Source organism: Salvelinus namaycush, unplaced genomic scaffold, assembly GCF_016432855.1.
Source record: "Salvelinus namaycush isolate Seneca unplaced genomic scaffold, SaNama_1.0 Scaffold12, whole genome shotgun sequence".
NCBI classification, from domain to species: domain Eukaryota; kingdom Metazoa; phylum Chordata; class Actinopteri; order Salmoniformes; family Salmonidae; genus Salvelinus; species Salvelinus namaycush.
This window is the reverse complement of record NW_024057897.1, coordinates 979,764-1,002,554: the sequence shown is the minus strand read 5'-3', so window position 1 is coordinate 1,002,554 and position 22,791 is coordinate 979,764. Positions and strand designations below refer to the sequence as shown.

At 44.8% G+C, this 22,791-nt stretch overlaps 1 protein-coding gene and 1 pseudogene across 1 annotated transcript in view; one reads left to right on the top strand and one right to left on the bottom strand.

Annotated features, from left to right (window-relative positions):
* The first annotated feature begins 349 nt into the window (after positions 1 to 349).
* LOC120036069 lies at positions 350 to 16,123 on the top strand (annotated as a pseudogene).
* Positions 16,124 to 20,682: 4,559 nt separating this feature from the next.
* The window catches only part of LOC120036058 (NADPH oxidase 4), a 46,093-nt gene continuing 43,984 nt past the window's right edge, over positions 20,683 to 22,791 (bottom strand). The window contains exons 16-17 of the mRNA XM_038982518.1: positions 21,664 to 21,764; positions 20,683 to 21,565 (exon numbers count right to left, since the gene is read on the bottom strand). Coding sequence (XP_038838446.1) covers positions 21,445 to 21,565; positions 21,664 to 21,764 — 222 coding nt within the window. The 3' untranslated portion in view covers positions 20,683 to 21,444. The remainder of the gene's footprint in view (positions 21,566 to 21,663; positions 21,765 to 22,791) is intronic.

The following is a 22,791-nucleotide window of genomic DNA, read 5'->3' as shown; positions in this document are numbered from 1 at the left end:
GAGAGAAGAACCTGGGGAGAGGTGAACCTGGGGAGAGAAGAACCTGGGGAGAGGTGAACCTGGGGAGAGGTGAACCTGGGGAGAGAAGAACCTGGGGAGAGTTGAACCTGGGGAGAGTTGAACCTGGGGAGAGTTGAACCTGGGGAGAGAAGAACCTGGGGAGAGAAGAACCTGGGGAGAGAAGAACCTGGGGAGAGGTGAACCTGGGGAGAGAAGAACCTGGGGAGAGAAGAACCTGGGGAGAGTTGAACCTAGGGAGAGGTGAACCTGCAGCGAGGTGGACCTGCAGGTAAGCATTTCATTGCCATCCAGGTCACCCGGGATACAAGTCAGAATTCGATGTTCATCCATGTCTGAGGACATTGGGAGACGAGGTGGAAACCTGCCACTAGGGGCAACCATGAGCGCTGTTACCTTCAAGTAAGTTTTGTTTTTACTATGATGTTGTGGGCAGGGATGGCAGATAGCTGTAAGCATCTGATTCAAAAGGTTGCAAGTTCAAATCCAGGACTAGAGAGTTGTTTTTTAGATTTTTGTTTTAAGCCTATCCCAAACTGTGACGACCCTCCCACTCTGTCTGCCGTATTCTTTCTCTTTGCTCTTGTTTTCCTTATTAGGATGCTGGCGGATGGAGCCGGGAGGATCGTCAGCGACATGGGACACACCTGGGCCCGGGTGTGTCCCAGGATAAATGCACCTCTTCCCCAATCATGGAGGAGACTCTCTCCATGCAGACACACTGTTAGATTTTGTTGTGGCATTTTTGTGGCCGTTTGGTTTGTTTGCTTTGGCACCTTTCAACACCCCTCATTATCACATTTATGCACGCAACCACTCACTTACACTACTGACTACACACACCATTGTTAATTGTATTTAGTTTACTTCAGTTAATAAGTATATTTCGTTATTCCTTATCTCCACGTTGTCTCCCTTTTTGTTACGAACTTCTAGCTGGTTCGTGACACAAACCTTTACCTTAACCATTCGAAGTTAATGACTAACCATCACATTTCATAGTTAATGTCTAAACCTAATCCTAACCTTAAAAATTGGGAGTTAATGCCTAAACCTGACCTTAAGCACGTTGAAATTTGATGTTTGAGAAACATGAATGAAGGTCTAATTCTGACTGTGAGAGCTAGTCTCAGTAAAAAGGTGCTATCTAGAACCTAAAAGGTTTCTTCAGCTGTCGCCATAGGAGAACCCTTTGAGGAACCCTTTTGGTTCCATGTAGAACCATTTACACTGATGATTCTACATGGAATCCAAAATAGTTCTACCAGGAACCAAAAAGGTTCTTCAGAGGGTTATCCTTTTTTCTAAGAGTGTAGTTGTTCGTTGCACTGTGTACTCCATGTACTGTATATCATGTGTATATGATGAATAAACTAACTTGAACACACCTACATACATGCTGAGCATTCAGAGCTTTAACTGATGCAGTGACAGTCTGACTATAAGATTCACATCTCTCCCTTCTCTCTCTCTCTCTCTCCCCTTCTCTCACTCTCTCCCCTTCTCTCTCTCTCTCTCCCCCCTTCTCTCTCTCTCTCCCCTTCTCTCTCTCTCCCCTTCTCTCTCTCTCTCATACTCTGATTCTATTCTCTCACAGGCACACTTAAACAGACAGGCTAAATGTCACAGCACACACAATTGCACACATCCATTAATAAAGACACAAATATAGAAATGCTCCATTCACTGCCTCATAGTTCAGCTGGGCCAAATTACATTACCTGCTCTGTGTGAGGGAAAGAGACCTGGGCTTCATTAACACAGCCTGTGTGTGTGTGTGTGTGTGTGTGTGTGTGTGTGTGTGTGTGTGTGTGTGTGTGTGTGTGTGTGTGTGTGTGTGTGTGTGTGTGTGTGTGTGTGTGTGTGTGTGTGTGTGTGTGTGTGTGTGTGTGTGTGTGCTTGCGTGTGAGCATGTCAAGACTCTAAGGAACTGAGCTAAAATTCAACCTCCGAACTCCATCAACATTGAGATTGAGACACCACTGGCCAAACCAGAGCCCCCCAACCCAGTGGAGGAGATATGACTCAGCAGAAAGGTCATGGGACACTATGAGTTCTGTTCTGCTCATGCACGCAAACACACACACACACACACACACACACACACAAATCAAAATAGCACAACCTCCATTTCATTTCATATGTGATATGTAAACCCGAATGAAACTGCTCATCACAGATGGAAACAGAGAATGTTCCAGGGTCACGTCACCATGGCAACCACTGACAGCTGTTGCGAAAGAGATGTAATGACAACTTGCCAATGGAACTGCTAAGCTGTAATTACCCTCACAAACACCAGAGTCGAGCTTACACACACACACACACACACTGCAGAGTTATAGTTTTCTCCCGCTCAAAAATGTACCTACCCCAAGATGATATTAAATGAAGACATTATTTGGATTATAATGGTCCATACTCACAAAACATCTGCATGCAGGGATTTGTTCAGAAAAAAGGAGAGCAGAGGAAGTTTGGGTCAAGGCTTGAACGTTCTGTCAATCTATTTGTGAACCATGAGGTTAAATTCTATCACATTGATCTGAATGTGATCAATAACTGAATTGATTTAAATTGACTTGAATTAATATTACACAACGTGTGGGTTTAATCCTGAATGCTGATTGGTTAAAACTGGAAATCCAGCCAGTGTCTATTCCACAAGTTACCACCAGCTAAATCTATGATGTTAAAATGCCTATTTACTCTGTTCCATCTGACTGTGCAATCCACTGTCTCATCAGCCCAGCCAGGCAATTTATCAACTTGATCTCCACTATAAAATGCATCTAGACATTATCTCACATTTCTGTTAGACTAGCATTTAGTTTTCAACAGCGGAGATTTGTCTAAACCTTGCTGCCTGTCTCATTTACAACATTGTTTGAATATTCAAATTCGACCTCTATCTGTCCCATAGTAATGAACGTGTCGGGAGTCGGGGTGAGACAGACAGGCAGGCAGCTTTTCTCAGCCAGTCGAAATCATGAATCAGCATCATATTTATGGATCTACTGAAAACAAAGAACTATCAATAGAAAAAAGGTCAAACGAAATGGAGTGCAGCTAGTTTGCAGTCTTTCCAGCTTCAGTTTGAAGTGATTGTGTTGGCTGTGTTGTTGGCTGTGTTGTTGGCTAGCTCCTCTGAACAACAGTGTCCTGATGTGTGTTGTTGGCTGTGTTGTTGGCCGTGTTGTTGGCTGTGTTGTTGGCTGTGTTGTTGGCTAGCTCCTCTGAACAACAGTGTCCTGATGTGTGTTGTTGGCTGTGTTGTTGGCCGTGTTGTTGGCTGTGTTGTTGGCTGTGTTGTTGGCTGTGTTGTTAGCTGTGTTGTTGGCTGTGTTGTTAGCTGTGTTGTTGGCTGTGTTGTTGGCTGTGTTGTTGGCTGTGTTGTTAGCTGTGTTGTTGGCTGTGTTGTTAGCTGTGTTGTTGGCTGTGTTGTTGGCTGTGTTGTTGGCTGTGTTGTTAGCTGTGTTGTTGGCAGTGTTGTTGGCTGTGTTGTTAGCTGTGTTGTTAGCTGTGTTGTTGGCTGTGTTGTTGGCTGTGTTGTTGGCTGTGTTGTTGGCTGTGTTGTTGGCTGTGTTGTTAACTGTGTTGTTGGCTGTGTTGTTAGCTGTGTTGTTGGCTGTGTTGTTAGCTGTGTTGTTGGCTGTGTTGTTGGCTGTGTTGTTCGCTGTGTTGTTGGCTGTGTTGTTAGCTGTGTTGTTGGCTGTGTTGTTAGCTGTGTTGTTCGCTGTGTTGTTGGCTGTGTTGTTGGCTGTGTTGTTTGCTGTGTTATTGGCTGTGTTGTTGGCTGTGTTGTTAGCTGTGTTGTTGGCTGTGTTGTTGGCTGTGTTGTTGGCTGTGTTGTTGGCTGTGTTGTTGGCTGTGTTGTTGGCTGTGTTGTTGGCTGTGTTGTTAGCTGTGTTGTTGGCTGTGTTGTTGGCTGTGTTGTTGGCTGTGTTGTTCGCTGTGTTGTTGGCTGTGTTGTTAGCTGTGTTGTTGGCCGTGTTGTTCGCTGTGTTGTTCGCTGTGTTGTTGGCTGTGTTGTTGGCTGTGTTGTTGGCTGTGTTGTTGGCTGTGTTGTTAGCTGTGTTGTTCGCTGTGTTGTTGGCTGTGTTGTTTGCTGTGTTGTTGGCTGTGTTGTTAGCTGTGTTGTTGGCTGTGTTGTTGGCTGTGTTGTTGGCTGTGTTGTTGGCTGTGTTGTTGGCTGTGTTGTTAGCTGTGTTGTTGGCTGTGTTGTTGGCTGTGTTGTTTGCTGTGTTGTTCGCTGTGTTGTTAGCTGTGTTGTTGGCTGTGTTGTTGGCTGTGTTGTTGGCTGTGTTGTTAGCTATGTTGTTGGCTATGTTGTTGGCTGTGTTGTTGGCTGTGTTGTTGGCTGTGTTGTTCGCTGTGTTGTTGGCTGTGTTGTTGGCTGTGTTGTTGGCTGTGTTGTTAGCTGTGTTGTTGGCTGTGTTGTTGGCTGTGTTGTTAGCTGTGTTGTTGGCTGTGTTGTTGGCTGTGTTGTTAGCTGTGTTGTTAGCTGTGTTGTTGGCTGTGTTGTTGGCTGTGTTGTTGGCTGTGTTGTTAGCTGTGTTGTTGGCTGTGTTGTTGGCTGTGTTATTGGCTGTGTGGTTAGCAGTGTTGTTGGCTGTGTTGTTAGCTGTGTTGTTGGCTGTGTTGTTAGATGTGTTGTTGGCTGTGTTGTTGGCTGTGTTGTTGGCTGTGTTGTTAGCTGTGTTGTTGGCTGTGTTGTTGGCTGTGTTGTTAGCTGTGTTGTTGGCTGTGTTGTTGGCTGTGTTGTTGGCTAGCTCCTCTGAACAACAGTGACCTGAGGAGAGAGCACATATGCCAGGTGAAATCATGCATCATTAGCTCATTGTTATGGATGTATCCAAATAAATGTCAACTTAAACAAATGCAGCTACTTGGTTGTTATTCTGGCTGCACTGTTTGACGTGACCATAAGTTAGGCGTAGTTGGCAATATATAAGATATAAGAAGAGATAAGATGGCAATGGAACATTTAGAACCGTCTCTGGCAACGGAACCAATAGAACCAACTACTGGGCGGTTTGGGTAGAAACCCTAGATATGTGTCGGGACTATATCTCGCGGAAGGATGAAATAGTATGAATAAATTCATGACAGACACTACACGCACACACACACACACACACACACACACACACACACACACACACACACACACACACACACACACACACACACACACACACACACACACACACACACACACACACACACACACACACACACACACACACAGAAACATGTTGTACTCCCACAAACACAAAAACATTCTCTCACTCTCTCTCTCTCACAAACACACACATGTGCATGCACGCACACACACACACACACGCGGGCACGCACACACGCACGCACGCACACACGCACACACACACACACACACACACACATACACAGACACAGAAACATGCTGTACTCCCACAGACAATAAAATATTCTCTCTCACACACACACACACACACACACACACACACACACACACAAATAAGAGAGAATGTTACAGTAAGTAAATCAATTATTCAATGGCATTTGAAAACAACACTGGGTATCCTCTGTTTCCATAGAGACACTGTTGATTTAATGCCACTACTCAGGGATTTGCTCTCTCTGTCTAAGTAGGACAAATATACGCAAATAGACACTTAGACACAAGTACCAACAAATATTAATAAGTGGGGATTTAAATGATGAAACATGTGCTCTCTAGTAAGTTGCTCATGTCTATCTAGTACTAATAACCAGGCCTGGGGAGGTAATCAGAGAGACATAACAATCTATACTACCAAAGCACCCCTCTCTCTTACACACTAAACTGACATAAATTGGCCCTACACTGACTGGGATTTTCTGCCCTAAGGTTAAAATTTGGTGAGAGTAAACTGATCCTAAATCTGTTCCCAAGGCAACGTCTACCTTTAGCACAGCCAAATCATCCTAAATCACTGTCTCTAACTATAGTAGTCCTGTGGGATGTGATCAGGTCATACCTCCACCTAGTGGTGAGTTGGCTGTATATACACCAGTAACGAATCATAAGTAGTTTACAATTTGCTTTTGATGCTTCATTTGTTTCTGGTAATTCTTAAATTCATTAAACGTCTTAATTTGTAATTGCAGAAACGTGATATCAGAGTCGGGAAAAAATGTCTTTATTGTAATTCAAGGTGTTGGTTTGTTTCTTAAAACCCATGTTATAATTGTTGCAACAAATGGCCTACAGAATATAATGTAGGTCATGAAAAAAGGTGTGACTGATATGGCAAGCCTGTGCATAATCATTTCACCTGTTACGGTGTGAAAGGATGCGATGTGAGCAGGCACAACCTATAGAGAACAAGCAATTGATTATGTAGGCTAAATACAATATTATTTCTACAAGGGTTATACAAAAACACTGCCTACTGACTGAGCCAAAATCTGATGAAAATTCAAACTGCTATAATTGCACTCAATTACCGGTGGGTCTTATCTGACCACAGATCTGACTGCAGGCCAGGGTCACAGATTTCCTCTCCTGGTGTGTGTGTGTGTGAGAGAGAGAGAGAGAAAGAGAGAGAGAGAGAGAGCGAGAGAGAGAGAGATTGCTGTTGGAGAGACTCTCGGTTAACAGAACAAGCGAGCCCCGTGGACACAGTAATCCTATGATGTTAATTCCCGCGCGCTCGAGTGCGTTTTCATCGGGATTAGCCAAACCTCGTGCCCCTCAGCGGGAACATGTGACGGCTTTATGATCTTTATGATCTGCACACAAAACAAAACACAGTAGAACAGCCTACCCTTTCACCGGAACATGATAATACACCTGGATAATACACCTGGAAAATACACCTGGATAATACAGCTGGATAATAAACCTGGATAATACACCTGGATAATACACCTGGATAATACACCTGGATAATACACCTGGAAAATACCCCTGGATAATACACCTGGATAATACACCTGGAAAATACACCTGGATAATACCCTTGGATAATAAACCTGGATAATACACCTGGATAATACCCCTGGATAATACAGCTGGATAATAAACATGGATAATACCCCTGGATAATACACCTGGATAATACACCTGGAAAATACACCTGGATAATACCCCTGGATAATACACCTGGATAATACAGCTGGATAATACACCTGGATAATACACCTGGATAATACACCTGGATAATACCCCTGGATAATACACCTGGATAATACACCTGGATAATACAGCTGGATAATACACCTGGAAAATACACCTGGATAATACACATGTATCCCAGTTCAAAAGGTGTCACTCATTGTTCCAAATTAGGCCTACTGTTCGTGCTTCGAGTAAACTACATCATTGTTACTGTCACTGTGTCTGTAACATGGCCTACCTGAAGGCCTATAAGGTCCAGGTGACTTGACCATTGAGCACTAATTCATTTCGAACAACTTTATCCATTTATATTGCAACATTAGCCTACAATAGGCTACTCTGTTCTTGTTTTGCGCACACTGGGACAGGTGTGAAATCTTCTCCAGTGTCGTTTCACTCTGTAGATAATGTGGTGAACGGCAGACATTAGCATGAAGTCACTGTACAGTAGCTCATCTGTTCCACACTGTGAGATGGGATACTATGTGAGAGTTCCTGGGAAGTTGGAACCACTCCACTCTCTCATCCCAGATCATTCCCACGCATTCCAGGCCGGCAAGGCCTGGGGGAAGAGGGTTGGGGTCAGCTGGTCTGGAGACAGAATGAGGCTGGATTCATCCCAAGCATGTGATGGTATGGGGAGGGGAGAGGGGAGGAGCGAGGGTGTGGGCAAGTGGAAGTTATAATGTGACTTAACATTACTCTTTCTTTTCCCCGGACCTGCTGTGTCACGACAGCCGGATGCAGTCGCGTCGTCGCCGTGTGCTTCGTTAGTCTGTGTAGAGAACTCTTGGCTGTGGTAGTTGGTTAGTCATGGTATTTCTGGTTGTTGGGTAGCCTGCTTGAGCTGCTGCTCCTGGGGTCGTGTGTGGGCCAGTTCCCCCGGCCCTGCGCCAACACAGAGGCGCTGCAGAACAAGCAGTGCTGCCCGGTGTGGGAGGGAGACGGGTCGGCCTGCGGAGCCATGTCGGGCCGGGGGTTCTGTCAGGACGTGACGGTATCGGAGGAGCCCCACGGGCCACAGTACCCGGAATAGGACAGGAGGGACCTGTTTGTGTGGATTCACTACTACGTGTCCAGGGATTCTCTACTACGTGTCCAGGGATTCACTACTACGTGTCCAGGGATTCACTACTACGTGTCCAGGGATTCACTACTACGTGTCCAGGGATTCACTACTACGTGTCCAGGGATTCTCTACTACGTGTCCAGGGATTCACTACTACGTGTCCAGGGATTCACTACTACGTGTCCAGGGATTCACTACTACGTGTCCAGGGATTCACTACTACGTGTCCAGGGATTCACTACTACGTGTCCAGGGATGCACTACTACGTGTCCAGGGATTCACTACTACGTGTCCAGGGATTCACTACTACGTGTCCAGGGATTCACTACTACGTGTCCAGGGATTCACTACTACGTGTCCAGGGATTCACTACTACGTGTCCAGGGATTCACTACTACGTGTCCAGGGATTCACTACTATGTGTCCAAGGATTCACTACTACGTGTCCAGGGATGCACTACTACGTGTCATGGGATTCACTACTACGTGTCCAGGGATTCACTACTACGTGTCCAGGGATGCACTACTACGTGTCATGGGATTCACTACTACGTGTCCAGGGATTCTCTACTACGTGTCCAGGGATTCACTACTACGTGTCCAGGGATTCACTACTACGTGTCCAGGGATTCACTGAAGACTTATCTCTTCAGTAGGTCATATGATTGAGTGTAGTCTGGCCCAGGAGACACTGGGATTCTCTGCCTCTAACCCTATTACAGGGGCTGAGTCACTGGCTTACTGGTGCTCTTTCATGCCGTCCCTAGGAGGGGTGCGTCACTTGAGTGGGTTGAGTTACTGACGTGATCTTCCTGTCCGGGTTGGCGCCCCCCCTTGGTTTGTGCTGTGGTGGAGATCTTTGTGGGCTATACTCGGCCTTGTCTCAGGATTGTAAGTTGGTGGTTGAAGATATCCCTCTAGTGGTGCGGGGGCTGTGCTTTGGCAAAGTGGGTGGGGTTATATCCTTCCTCTTTGGCCCTGTCCGGGGGTATCATCGGATGGGGCCACAGTTTCTCCTGACCCCTCCTGTCTCAGCCTCCAGTATTTATGCTGCAGTAGTTTATGTGTCGGGGGGCTAGGGTCAGTTGGTTATATCTGGAGTACTTCTCCTGTCTTATCCGGTGTCCTGTGTGAATTTAAGTATGCTCTCTCTAATTCTCCTTCTCTCTTTCTTTCTCTCTCTCGGAGGACCTGAGCCCTAGGACCATGCGTCAGGACTACCAGGCATGAGGACTCCTTGCTGTACCCAGTCCACCTGGCCTTGCGGCGTTTACCAGTGGTTCAACTGTTTCCTGCGGCTATGGAACCCTGACCTGTCCACCGGACGTGCTACCTGTCCCAGACCTGCTGTTTTCAACTCTCTAGAGACCGCAGGAGCGATTAAGAGATACTCTTAATGATCGGCTATGAAAAGCCAACTGACAGTTACTCCTGAGGTGCTGACTTGCTACACCCTCGATAACTACTGTGATTATTATTATTTGACCTCCTGGTCATTTATGAACATTTGAACTCTTGGCCTGTTCTGTTATAATCTCCCCCCGGAACAGCCAGAAGAGGACTAGCCACCCCTCAGAGCCTGGTTCTTCTCTAGGTTTCTTCCTAGGTTTTGACCTTTCTAGGGAGTTTTCCTAGCCACCGTGCTTCTACACCTGCATTGCTTGCTGTTTGGGGTTTTAGGCTGGGTTTCTGTACAGCACTTCGAGATATTAGCTGATGTACAAAGGGCTTTATAAATACATTTGATTTGATTTGATTCACTACTACGTGTCCAGGGATTCACTACTACGTGTCCAGGGATTTACTACTACGTGTCCAGGGATTCACTACTACGTGTCCAGGGATTTACTACTACGTGTCCAGGGATTCTCTACTACGTGTCCAGGATTCACTACACGTGTCCAGGGATTCACTACTACGTTTCCAGGATTCTCTACTACGTGTCCAGGGATTTACTACTACGTGTCCAGGGATTCTCTACTACGTGTCCAGGGATTCACTACTACGTGTCCAGGGATTTACTACTACGTGTCCAGGGATTCACTACTACGTGTCCAGGGATTTACTACTACGTCCGGGATCTCTCTACTTGTCCAGGATTCACTACTACGTGTCCAGGGATTCACTACTACTTGTCCAGGGATTCACTACTACGTGTCCAGGGATTCACTACTACGTGTCCAGGGATTTCCTACTACGGGTCCAGGGATTCTCTACTACGTGTCCAGGGATTTACTACTACGTGTCCAGGATTCCTACACGTTCCAGGGATTCTCTACTACTGTCCAGGGATTCACTACTACGTGTCCAGGGATTTACCACTACGTGTCCAGGGATTTACTACTACGTGTCCAGGGATTTACTACTACGTGTCCAGGGATTCTCTACTACGTGTTCAGGGATTTACTACTACGTGTCCAGGGATTCACTACTACGTGTCCAGGGATTTACTACTACGTGTCCAGGGATTCTCTACTACGTGTCCAGGGATTTACTACTGTCCGGGATTCATACTACGTGTCCAGGATTCACTACTAGTGTCCAGGGATTCACTACTACGTGTCCAGGATTCACTACTACGTGTCCAGTTTTACCATACTTCAGGATTCACTACTATGTGTCCAGGGATTCACTACTACGTGTCCAGGGATTTACCACTACGTGTCCAGGGATTCACTACTACGTGTCCAGGGATTCACTACTACGTGTCCAGGGACACACTACTACGTGTCCAGGGATGCACTACTACGTGTCCAGGGATTCACTACTATGTGTCCAGGGATTCACTACTACCTGTCCAGGGATTCACTACTACGTGTCCAGGGATTTACTACTATGTGTCCAGGGATTCACTACTACGTGTCATGGGATTCACTACTACGTGTCCAGGGATTTACTACTACGTGTCCAGGGATTCACTACTACGTGTCCAGGGATTCACTACTACGTGTCCAGGGATTTACTACTATGTGTCCAGGGATTCACTACTACGTGTCATGGGATTCACTACTACGTGTCCAGGGATTTACTACTACGTGTCCAGGGATTTACCACTACGTGTCCAGGGATTCACTACTACGTGTCATGGGATTCACTACTACGTGTCCAGGGATTTACTACTACGTGTCCAGGGATTCAGTGATGTGACATCACTGAATCATGAACCAAGAGCCTGGAGCTGTTATACCCACTGATCACACTGATGACTCATGACTGGCCAAACTCCTGGCTGGGCCTACCAAGATTACAATATGAGGTCACATTGTAAATCTCTCATCTGCACAAGCAAATCTCAAATAATACCTCTCACCCTCAGCCTCCTTCCTGTGTGATTTGAGACCCAGCCTAATCCAGAGCAGGAGAATGGCAGGAGAAACAGAGGCTGGAGAGGGACTATTGGTTAGCAGTCTTTGTGTATAGTCGGTTTATAGTCTGTGACACATGGTTCATTTAACACAGCAGATGTACAGGTAATGGAGTGGGTTCTTTTTATCAGAACCAGGGAGCAGAAAGAGAGTTTTATCAGAACCAGGGAGCAGAAAGAGAGTTTTATCAGAACCAGAGAGCAGAAAGAGAGTTTTATCAGAACCAGAGAGCAGAAAGAGAGTTTTATCAGAACCAGAGAGCAGAAAGAGAGTTTTATCAGAACCAGAGAGCAGAAAGAGAGTTTTATCAGAACCAGAGAGCAGAAAGAGAGAGGGAAAGTAAGCTTTGGCAATATGTACATTGTTACGTCATGCCAATAAAGCACATTTAATTGAATTGAGAAATAGAAAGATACAAAGAGAGTGAGTGAGTGAGTGAGTGAGTGAGAGAGTGAGAGAGTGAGAGAGTGAGTGAGTGAGTGAGTGAGTGAGTGAGTGAGTGAGTGAGTGAGTGAGTGAGTGAGTGAGTGGTAGTGAGTGAGAGTAGAGAGGAGAGAGAGTGAGTGAGTGAGTGAGTGAGTGAGTAGTGAGTGAGTGATTGAGTGAGTGAGAGAGTGAGAGAGTAGAGAGTGAGAGGTGAGTGAGAGTGAGTGAGTGAGTGATGAGTGAGTGAGTGAGTGAGTGAGTGAGTGAGTGAGTGAGTGAGTGAGTGAGTGAGTGAGTGAGTGAGTGAGTGAGTGAGAGTGAGTGTGTATGTGTATGGGTGCAGGAGAGTATACATCCAGACAGAGGAGGGGAGTACAACAGAAGGTGTGTATACCATATGTTTGTGCTGTATTGTAACATGGCAGTGTGTGTGTGTGTGTGTGTGTGTGTGTGTGTGTGTGTGTGTGTGTGTGTGTGTGTGGTGTGGTGGTGTGTGTGTGTGTGTGTTGGTGATTGGTGTGTGCGTGGTGTGTGTGTGTGTGTTGGTGCGTGGTGTGTGATTGGTGTGTGTGTGTGTGTGTGTGTGTGAGTGTGTGTGTGTTTAGGTTTTGCGAGTCCTGAGACGGGGATGGTTATAACAGGACAGAATACGATGCACAACTCCCTCCACGTCTTCATGAACAGATCCATGAGCTCAGTACAGGGCTCAGCCAATGACCCCATATTCCTACTGCACTACGCCTTCATAGACAGGTGACAACACGCGCTCACACACACACTTTGCTTCTACACACAAACCAATTAGCAAGCCCACGTTGACAAACACAAACTTAAGCTAAATTGGCTTCCAATTTATAAGCGTATATAATTACATCAATTGCATTTCTAAAGGCTAAAGTAATTTGTTCCCCTCAACATATGATCAGAGAAAGAGAGAGGGAGAGAGACAGAGACAGAGACCGAACGAGAGCTAGATGGAGAGAGAGAGAGAGAGAGAGAGAGAGAGAGAGAGAGAGAGAGAGAGAGAGAGAGAGAGGAGAGAAGAGAGAGAGAGAGAGAGAGAGAGAGAGAGAGAGGAGAGAGAGAGAGAGAGAGAGAGAGAGAGAGAGAGAGAGAGAGAGAGAGAGAGAGAGAGAGAGAGAGAGAGAGAGAGATGACTGCCCGTAGCTGTGTCTGTTTTCCACCTCCTGGAACATGGCTGTGTAAATGCCAAAGCCATTCATCAATTTTATCTCTCTATTTTATCTTTGTTTTATATCTCTCCATCCAAGAGAGAATGTTCCCCAGGAGAGAGGAGAATATAAATCAACTGACAGCTACACTATATCGCCAAAAGTATGTGGACACCCCTCAAATAGTGGATTCGGCTATTTCAGCCACACCTGTTGCTGACAGGTGTATAAAATCGAGCACACCGCCATGCAATCTCCATAGACAAACATTGGCATTGGCTTACTGAAGAGCTCAGTGACATTCAACGTGGCACCGTCACAGGATGCCACTTTTCCAACAAGTCAGTTCGTCAAATTTCTGCCCTGCTAGAGCTGCCCCGGTCAACTGTAAGTGCTGTTATTGTGAAGTGGAAACGTGTAGGAGCAACAACAGCTCAGCTGCGAAGTGGGAGGCCACACAAGCTCAGAGAACGGGACCGCCGAGTGCTGAAGTGTGTACTGCGTAAAAATCGTCTGTCCTCGGTTGCAACACTCACTACCTACCGAGTGTGGAAGAACTTGACTGGCCTGCACAGAGCCCTGACCTCAACTCCATCAAACACCTTTAGGATGAATTGGAACGGCGATTGTGAGCCAGGCCTATGATCCCAACATCAGTGCCCGACCTCACTAATGCTCTTGCGGCTGAATGAAAGCAAGTCCCCGCAGCAATGTTCCAACATCTAGTGCAAAGCCTTCCCAGAAGAGTGGAGGTTGTTGAGGCAGCAAAGGGGGGACCAACTCCATATTAACGCCCATGATTTTGGAAAATAGATGTTCGACGAACATGTGTCCACATACTTTTGGCCATGTAGTGTATTAACAGGGCCATAAAAATATACTACTCTACCACAGTATAAACATTTAAATGTAACTGTGGTAAAAAAAAAAGATTTCTCTGCACCTTCCACTCTCCTCTCCTCCCCTCTCCTCTGCTCCTGTCCTATTCCTCCCCTCTCCTCTCCTATCCTATCCTCTCCTCTCCTCCTGTCCTATTCCTCCCCTCTCCTCTCCTCTCCTCTGCTCCTGTCCTATTCCTCCCCTCTCCTCTCCTCTCCCCCTGTCCATTCCTCCCTCCTCTTCCTCTCCTCTCCTCTCCTCTCCTCTCCTCTCCTCTCCTCTCCTCTCCTCCTGTCCTATTCCACCCCTCTCTCCTCTCTTCTCCTCCTGTCCTATTCCTCCCTTCTCTCCTCTCCTCCTGTCCTATTCCTCCCCTCTCTCCTCTCCTCCCCTCTTCTCCTGTCCTATTCATCGCCTCTCCTCTCCTCTCCTCCCCTCCCCTCTTCTCCTGTCCTATTCATCGCCTCTCCTCTCCCCTCCTCTCCTCTCCTCCCCTCCCCTCCCCTCTTCTCCTGTCCTATTCATCACCTTTCCTCTCACCTCCCCTCCTCTCCTCTCCTCTTCTCCTGTACTATTCCTCCCCTCTCCTCTCCTCTCCTCCTGTTCTATTCATATCCTCTCCTCTCCTCCTGTCCTATTCCTCCCCTCTCCTCTCCTCTTCTCCTGTACTATTCCTCCCCTCTCCTCTCCTCTCCTATTCATATCCTCTCCTCTCCTCCTGTCCTATTCCTCCCCTCTCTCCTCTCCTCTTCTCCTGTACTATTCCTCCCCTCCCCTCTTTTCCTGTCCTATTCATTGCCTCTCCTCTCCTCTTCTCCTCTCCTATTCATCGCCTCTCCTCTCCCCTCCTCTCCTCTCCTCTTCTCCTGTCCTATTTATCGCCTCTCCTCTCCCCTCCCCCCCTCCCCTCCTCTCCTCTTCTCCTGTCCTATTCCTCGCTTCTCCTCTCCTCTGCTCCTGTACTATTCCTCCCCTCTCCCCTCCTCTCCTCTTCTCCTCTCCTCCTGTACTATTCCTCCCCTCGTCTCCTCTCCCCTCCCCTCCTCTGCTCCTATACTATTCCTCCCCTCTCCTCTCTTCTCCCCTCCTCTTCTCCTCTCCTCTTCCCTCCTCTCCTCTTCTCCTGTACTATTCCTCCTCTCCTCTCCTCTCCTCTCCTCTCCTCTCCTCTCCTCTCCTCTCCTCTCCTCTCCTCTCCTCTCCTCCCGCCTGTCCTACACTATCCTCCCCTCTTCCTATCTTCTCCTCACCTATCAGTATCTATGAACAGTGATTGAGGAGACACACACCGCCACGCTCCCACTACCCAACAGCCAATGCTCTGATAGGTCACAATGATGGTTACTACATGGTTCCCTTCCTGCCTCTCTACCGCAACGGTGACTACTTCCTGGGCAACAAGGTCCTGGGCTACCAATACTCCTACCTGCTTAACCCAGGTCAGTTACCCTGGCACACAGACACACACACCTAGCCAAATACTTACTGGACCCAGAGGAGTTACCCTAACCCCATCCCCAGCTCTGGACCCAGAGGTGTTACCATAACCCATCCCCAGCTCTGGACCCAGAGGTGTTACCCTAACCCCATCCCCAGCTCTGGACCCAGAGAAGTTACCCTAACCCCATCCCTAGCTCTGGCGGCCGAAACTACCCTTCCCCTCCTCTCTCTCCTCTCTCTCTCTCTCTCTCCTCTCCTCTCCCTATCTCTCTCTCTCCTCTCCCCTCTGTCTCTCTCTCTCTCCTCCCCCCTCTGTCTGTCTGTCTCTCTCTCTCTCTCTCTCTATCCTCTCCCTCTCGATCTGTCTCTCTCTCTCTCCCCCCCTCTCTCTCTCTGTCTCTGTCTCTCGGTCTCTCTCTCCCTTTCTCTCTGTCTCTCGCTCTCTCTCTCTCAGGCACAAAGTTTGTCCAGGAGTTCCTGACTCCCTACCTACAGGAGGCTCAGCTGATCTGGCAGTGGATCCTGGGAGCAGGACTCATTGGGGCCATCCTGGCAGGAATTGTCAAGACACACGCACACAAATACATACAATAAGACACACACACACACATACAATAAGACACACACACACACACATACAATAAGACACACACACACACATACAATAAGACACACACACACATACAATAAGACACACACACAAATATACAATAAGACACACACACACACATACAATAAGACAGACACACACATACAATAAGACACACACACACACACATACAATAAGACACACACACACATACAATAAGACACACACACACATACAATAAGACACACACACAAATATACAATAAGACACACACACACATACAATAAGACACACACACAAATACATACAATAAGATACACACACACACACATACATACAATAAGACACACACACACACATACAATAAGACACACACACACATACAATAAGACACACACACACACACAATAAGACACACACATACATACAATAAGACACACACACATACAATAAGACACACACACACATACAATAAGACATACACACACACATACAATAAGACACACACAAACATACAATAAGACACACACATACATACAATAAGACACACACACACATACAATAAGACACACACACACATACAATAAGACACACACACACACATACAATAAGACACACACACACACATACAATAAGACACACACACACATACAATAATACACACACACACACACACACATACAATAAGACACACACACACACATACAATAAGACGTACACACACATACAATAAGACACACACACAAATATACAATAAGACACACACACACATACAATAAGACACACATACAATAAGACACACACACAAATATACAATAAGACACACACACACACACACACATACAATAAGACACACACACACACACACACACCAGAGACATTTCATTCCAATATGTCTCATTCTGCTGCTCTTGATCTGGGTGTTAAATCTGACACATATCAAACAGTAACCAAGAGAGAATGATCAATAATATTCACCTGCTGTCCAGTCCTGAGTCACGTTCAGAACAACAGCGCTACAGTCAAACTGTATGGAACAGGTATTTGGGTCCGTTAGTGTTGGTTTTGTTCTTCTGGTCCCAGTCCCCCAGCCCTCCCCCTCTCCCCACTGCCATGGAGACGCTGGTACCTTGTGGGTATTGTACAGTGTACTGTTGATACTGTGTACTGTTGACACTGTGTACTGTTGATACTGTGTACTGTATGATACTGTGTACTGTTGATATTGTGTACTGTTGATACTGTGTACTGTTGACACTGTGTACTGTATGATACTGTGTACTGTTGATACTGTGTACTGTATGATACTGTGTACTGTGTGATACTGTGTACTGTTGATATTGTGTACTGTTGATATTGTGTACTGTATGATACTGTGTATTGTATAATACTGTGTACTGTATGATACTGTGTACTGTTGATACTGTGTACTGTTGATACTGTGTACTGTATAATACTGTGTACTGTATGATACTGTGTACTGTTGATAATGTGTACTGTATGATACTGTGAACTGTTGATACTGTGTACTGTTGATACTGTGTACTGTTGATACTGTGTACTGTATACTACTGTGTACTGTATGATACTGTGTACTGTTGATACTGTGTACTGTATAATACTGTGTACTGTTGATACTGTGTACTGTTGATACTGTGTACTGTATTATACTGTGTACTGTTGATATTGTGTACTGTTGATACTGTGTACTGTTGACACTGTGTACTGTATGATACTGTGTACTGTTGATACTGTGTACTGTATGATACTGTGTACTGTGTGATACTGTGTACTGTTGATATTGTGTACTGTTGATATTGTGTACTGTATGATACTGTGTATTGTATAATACTGTGTACTGTATGATACTGTGTACTGTTGATACTGTGTACTGTTGATACTGTGTACTGTATAATACTGTGTACTGTATGATACTGTGTACTGTGTGATACTGTGTACTGTTGATATTGTGTACTGTTGATATTGTGTACTGTATGATACTGTGTATTGTATAATACTGTGTACTGTATGATACTGTGTACTGTTGATACTGTGTACTGTATAATACTGTGTACTGTATGATACTGTGTACTGTTGATAATGTGTACTGTATGATACTGTGTACTGTTGATACTGTGTACTGTTGATACTGTGTACTGTTGATACTGTGTACTGTATGATACTGTGTACTGTATACTACTGTGTACTGTATGATACTGTGTACTGTTGATACTGTGTACTGTATAATACTGTATACTGTTGATAATGTGTACTGTTTATACTGTGTACTGTATGATACTGTGTACTGTTGATACTGTGTACTGTATAATACTGTGTACTGTTGATAATGTGTACTGTTGATACTGTGTACTGTATTATACTGTGTACTGTTGATATTGTGTACTGTTGATACTGTGTACTGTTGACACTGTGTACTGTATGATACTGTGTACTGTTGATACTGTGTACTGTATGATACTGTGTACTGTGTGATACTGTGTACTGTTGATATTGTGTACTGTTGATATTGTGTATTGTATAATACTGTGTACTGTATGATACTGTGTACTGTTGATACTGTGTACTGTTGATACTGTGTACTGTATAATACTGTGTACTGTATGATACTGTGTACTGTTGATAATGTGTACTGTATGATACTGTGTACTGTTGATACTGTGTACTGTTGATACTGTGTACTGTTGACACTGTGTACTGTATGATACTGTGTACTGTTGATACTGTGTACTGTATGATACTGTGTACTGTGTGATACTGTGTACTGTTGATATTGTGTACTGTTGATATTGTGTACTGTATGATACTGTGTATTGTATAATACTGTGTACTGTATGATACTGTGTACTGTTGATACTGTGTACTGTTGATACTGTGTACTGTATAATACTGTGTACTGTATGATACTGTGTACTGTGTGATACTGTGTACTGTTGATATTGTGTACTGTTGATATTGTGTACTGTATGATACTGTGTATTGTATAATACTGTGTACTGTATGATACTGTGTACTGTTGATACTGTGTACTGTATAATACTGTGTACTGTATGATACTGTGTACTGTTGATAATGTGTACTGTATGATACTGTGTACTGTTGATACTGTGTACTGTTGATACTGTGTACTGTTGATACTGTGTACTGTATGATACTGTGTACTGTATACTACTGTGTACTGTATGATACTGTGTACTGTTGATACTGTGTACTGTATAATACTGTATACTGTTGATAATGTGTACTGTTTATACTGTGTACTGTATGATACTGTGTACTGTTGATACTGTGTACTGTATAATACTGTGTACTGTTGATAATGTGTACTGTTGATACTGTGTACTGTATTATACTGTGTACTGTTGATATTGTGTACTGTTGATACTGTGTACTGTTGACACTGTGTACTGTATGATACTGTGTACTGTTGATACTGTGTACTGTATGATACTGTGTACTGTGTGATACTGTGTACTGTTGATATTGTGTACTGTTGATATTGTGTATTGTATAATACTGTGTACTGTATGATACTGTGTACTGTTGATACTGTGTACTGTTGATACTGTGTACTGTATAATACTGTGTACTGTATGATACTGTGTACTGTTGATAATGTGTACTGTATGATACTGTGTACTGTTGATACTGTGTACTGTTGATACTGTGTACTGTATGATACTGTGTACTGTATACTACTGTGTACTGTATGATACTGTGTACTGTTGATACTGTGTACTGTATAATACTGTATACTGTTGATAATGTGTACTGTTTATACTGTGTACTGTATGATACTGTGTACTGTTGATACTGTGTACTGTATAATACTGTGTACTGTTGATACTGTGTACTGTTGATACTGTGTACTGTATTATACTGTGTACTGTATGATACTGTGTACTGTTGATACTGTGTACTGTATGATACTGTGTACTGTATAATACTGTGTACTGTTGATGCTGTGTACTGTATGATACTGTGTACTGTTGATACTGTGTACTGTATGATACTGTGTACTGTTGATACTGTATGATACTGTGAACTGTTGATACTGTGTACTGTATGATACTGTGTACTGTTGATACTGTGTACTGTGTGATACTACGTACTGTTGATACTGTGTACTGTGTGATACTACGTACTGTTGATACTGTGTACTGTGTGATACTACGTACTGTTGATACTGTGTACTGTTGATACTACGTACTGTTGATACTGTGTACTGTTGATACTACGTACTGTTGATACTGTGTACTGTATGACAACTATGCCACTATGAGAACCAGAGGATAAATGAATAATATAAATTGTATTTTTATATGGTGCATTAAATCCGTCTTGATAAAATGTCTGGGATATTTTGGGCTTGACTGGCTGTGGAAAGACAACAAGTTCGTAGAAACAGAGAGTGGACGCATAGTATCCATGTAGTACCCGTGTAGTAATCCTGTAGTTAACATGTAGTAAATAGATCTGTATAAAAACCTATTTTAATTCGGGTTGTGCTTTGCTCTCATCAAAACAATCCAACATCCAAAAAAACATTATTCAGAAACAATTAAATATATATACTGTATATATTTCTTCAATACTTAATCAATGGTAAATATGTATAGTTTGGTAAAGTGTAAAGCTGTTTTGTTGTTCAGTCTTAAATGGGACACATTAGAAGAAAAGGTGAAACATTATGAGAGAAAAGTACATCTAGTAACTTTAAACAATATAAATAATTGAAATATAAAACAATTACTAAAATACTGGCACCAGGAGTGGTTGAGTTTGCTTTGACTCCATTAGAATACATAGAGGATTTAAAGTTTAAATGATTGCACAGGAAGGAAGGAAGGGAGGAAGGGTAGTGAAAGTGATAACAGACATCAGGTTGTTGTACAGCATCTCTCTGTAGTCCAGAGCTAACTACTAACTCCTGTACAGTCCCTTACAGAGTGGCAAAGGGTTGTCCCTAGGCACCGAGGCTCTGATGCCCCCACACAGAAAGTGTAACCCCATCCCAAATTAACCCCTCGGCCCTACCCCATGGCACTTCTCCACCATACCAAAGGACTGTGTTTGTGTGAAGCGAGCAACATGGCAGTGTTTTCTGGAAATGGTGGCTTACAACCAGGTCCTCTTGGTTCGTGAACAAGTCCCAGTTGCCCGCTGATGACGTCACTCAACACCAGTGAGTGTGAGATGCTTCTCTCTGATGGAAGGAGAACCAGTGAGTCACTTCATGGTAGGTTCAAGTCACCTGTCTATGTGAGTCTGGGGTCAGGGGTCAGAGCCTATGGTCAGGGGTCACGGTGAGGGGGAGCTGGTCTCAGCTGAAGGACTCTTTGTTGAACTCAAACGTGGTTCCTGAATAGCGGTCTGAGTTACACAGTCTGTGCAGAGTCCTGGAGATGCCTTTAGGCCCACAGCAGAACACCCCCACCCGCTTACTGAGGAAAGTACACACAATACAGATACAACATGACCACAATATCCTAAAATGATCCAATCAGAAGATGTCTTTAAACACTCCAAACATTTTACTCACTGCTTATTGGTCCTCCCAATCTCCTCAAAGAGCAACTTCCACCTCGGTCGGCCAATCATCAGCCGGGAACTCAGGGGGCGGTACCTCTCCTCAGAGATGTTCTGGACAGGAAACAGAACACAGAAAATGTATAATGAGCTAGTGTTATTAGAGATCCAGGTAGAAGTTACGCTTTGCCACAGATCTAGGATCAGATTACCGTAGCCCCACATCTAGGATCAGATTACTCTAGCCCCACATCTAGAACCAGATTACCCTAGCCCCACATCTAGAACCAGATTACCCTAGCCCCACATCTAGAACCAGATTACCCTAGCCCCACATCTAGAACCAGATTATCCTAGCCCCACATCTAGAACCAGATTACCCTAGCCCCACATCTAGAACCAGATTACCCTAGCCCCACATCTAGAACCAGATTACCCTAGCCCCACATCTAGAACCAGATTACCCTAGCCCCACATCTAGAACCAGATTACCCTAGCCCCACATCTAGAACCAGATTACCCTAGCCCCACATCTAGAACCAGATTACCCTAGCCCCACATCTAGAACCAGATTATCCTAGCCCCACATCTAAAACCAGATTACCCTAGCCCCACATCTAGAACCAGATTACCCTAGCCCCACATCTAGAACCAGATTACCCTAGCCCCACATCTAGAACCAGATTACCCTAGCCCCACATCTAGAACCAGATTACCCTAGCCCCACATCTAAAACCAGATTACCCTAGCCCCACATCTAGGATCAGATTACCCTAGCCCCAGATTACATCTAGAACCATATTACCCTAGCCCCACATCTAGAACCATATTACCCTAGCCCCACATCTAGAACCAGATTACCCTAGCCCCACATCTAGAACCAGATTACCCTAGCCCCACATCTAGAACCAGATTACCCTAGCCCCACATCTAGAACCAGATTACCCTAGCCCCACATCTAGAACCAGATTACCCTAGCCCCACATCTAGAACCAGATTATCCTAGCCCCACATCTAAAACCAGATTACCCTAGCCCCACATCTAGGATCAGATTACCCTAGCCCCAGATTACTTCTAGAACCATATTACCCTAGCCCCACATCTAGAACCAGATTACCCTAGCCCCACATCTAGAACCAG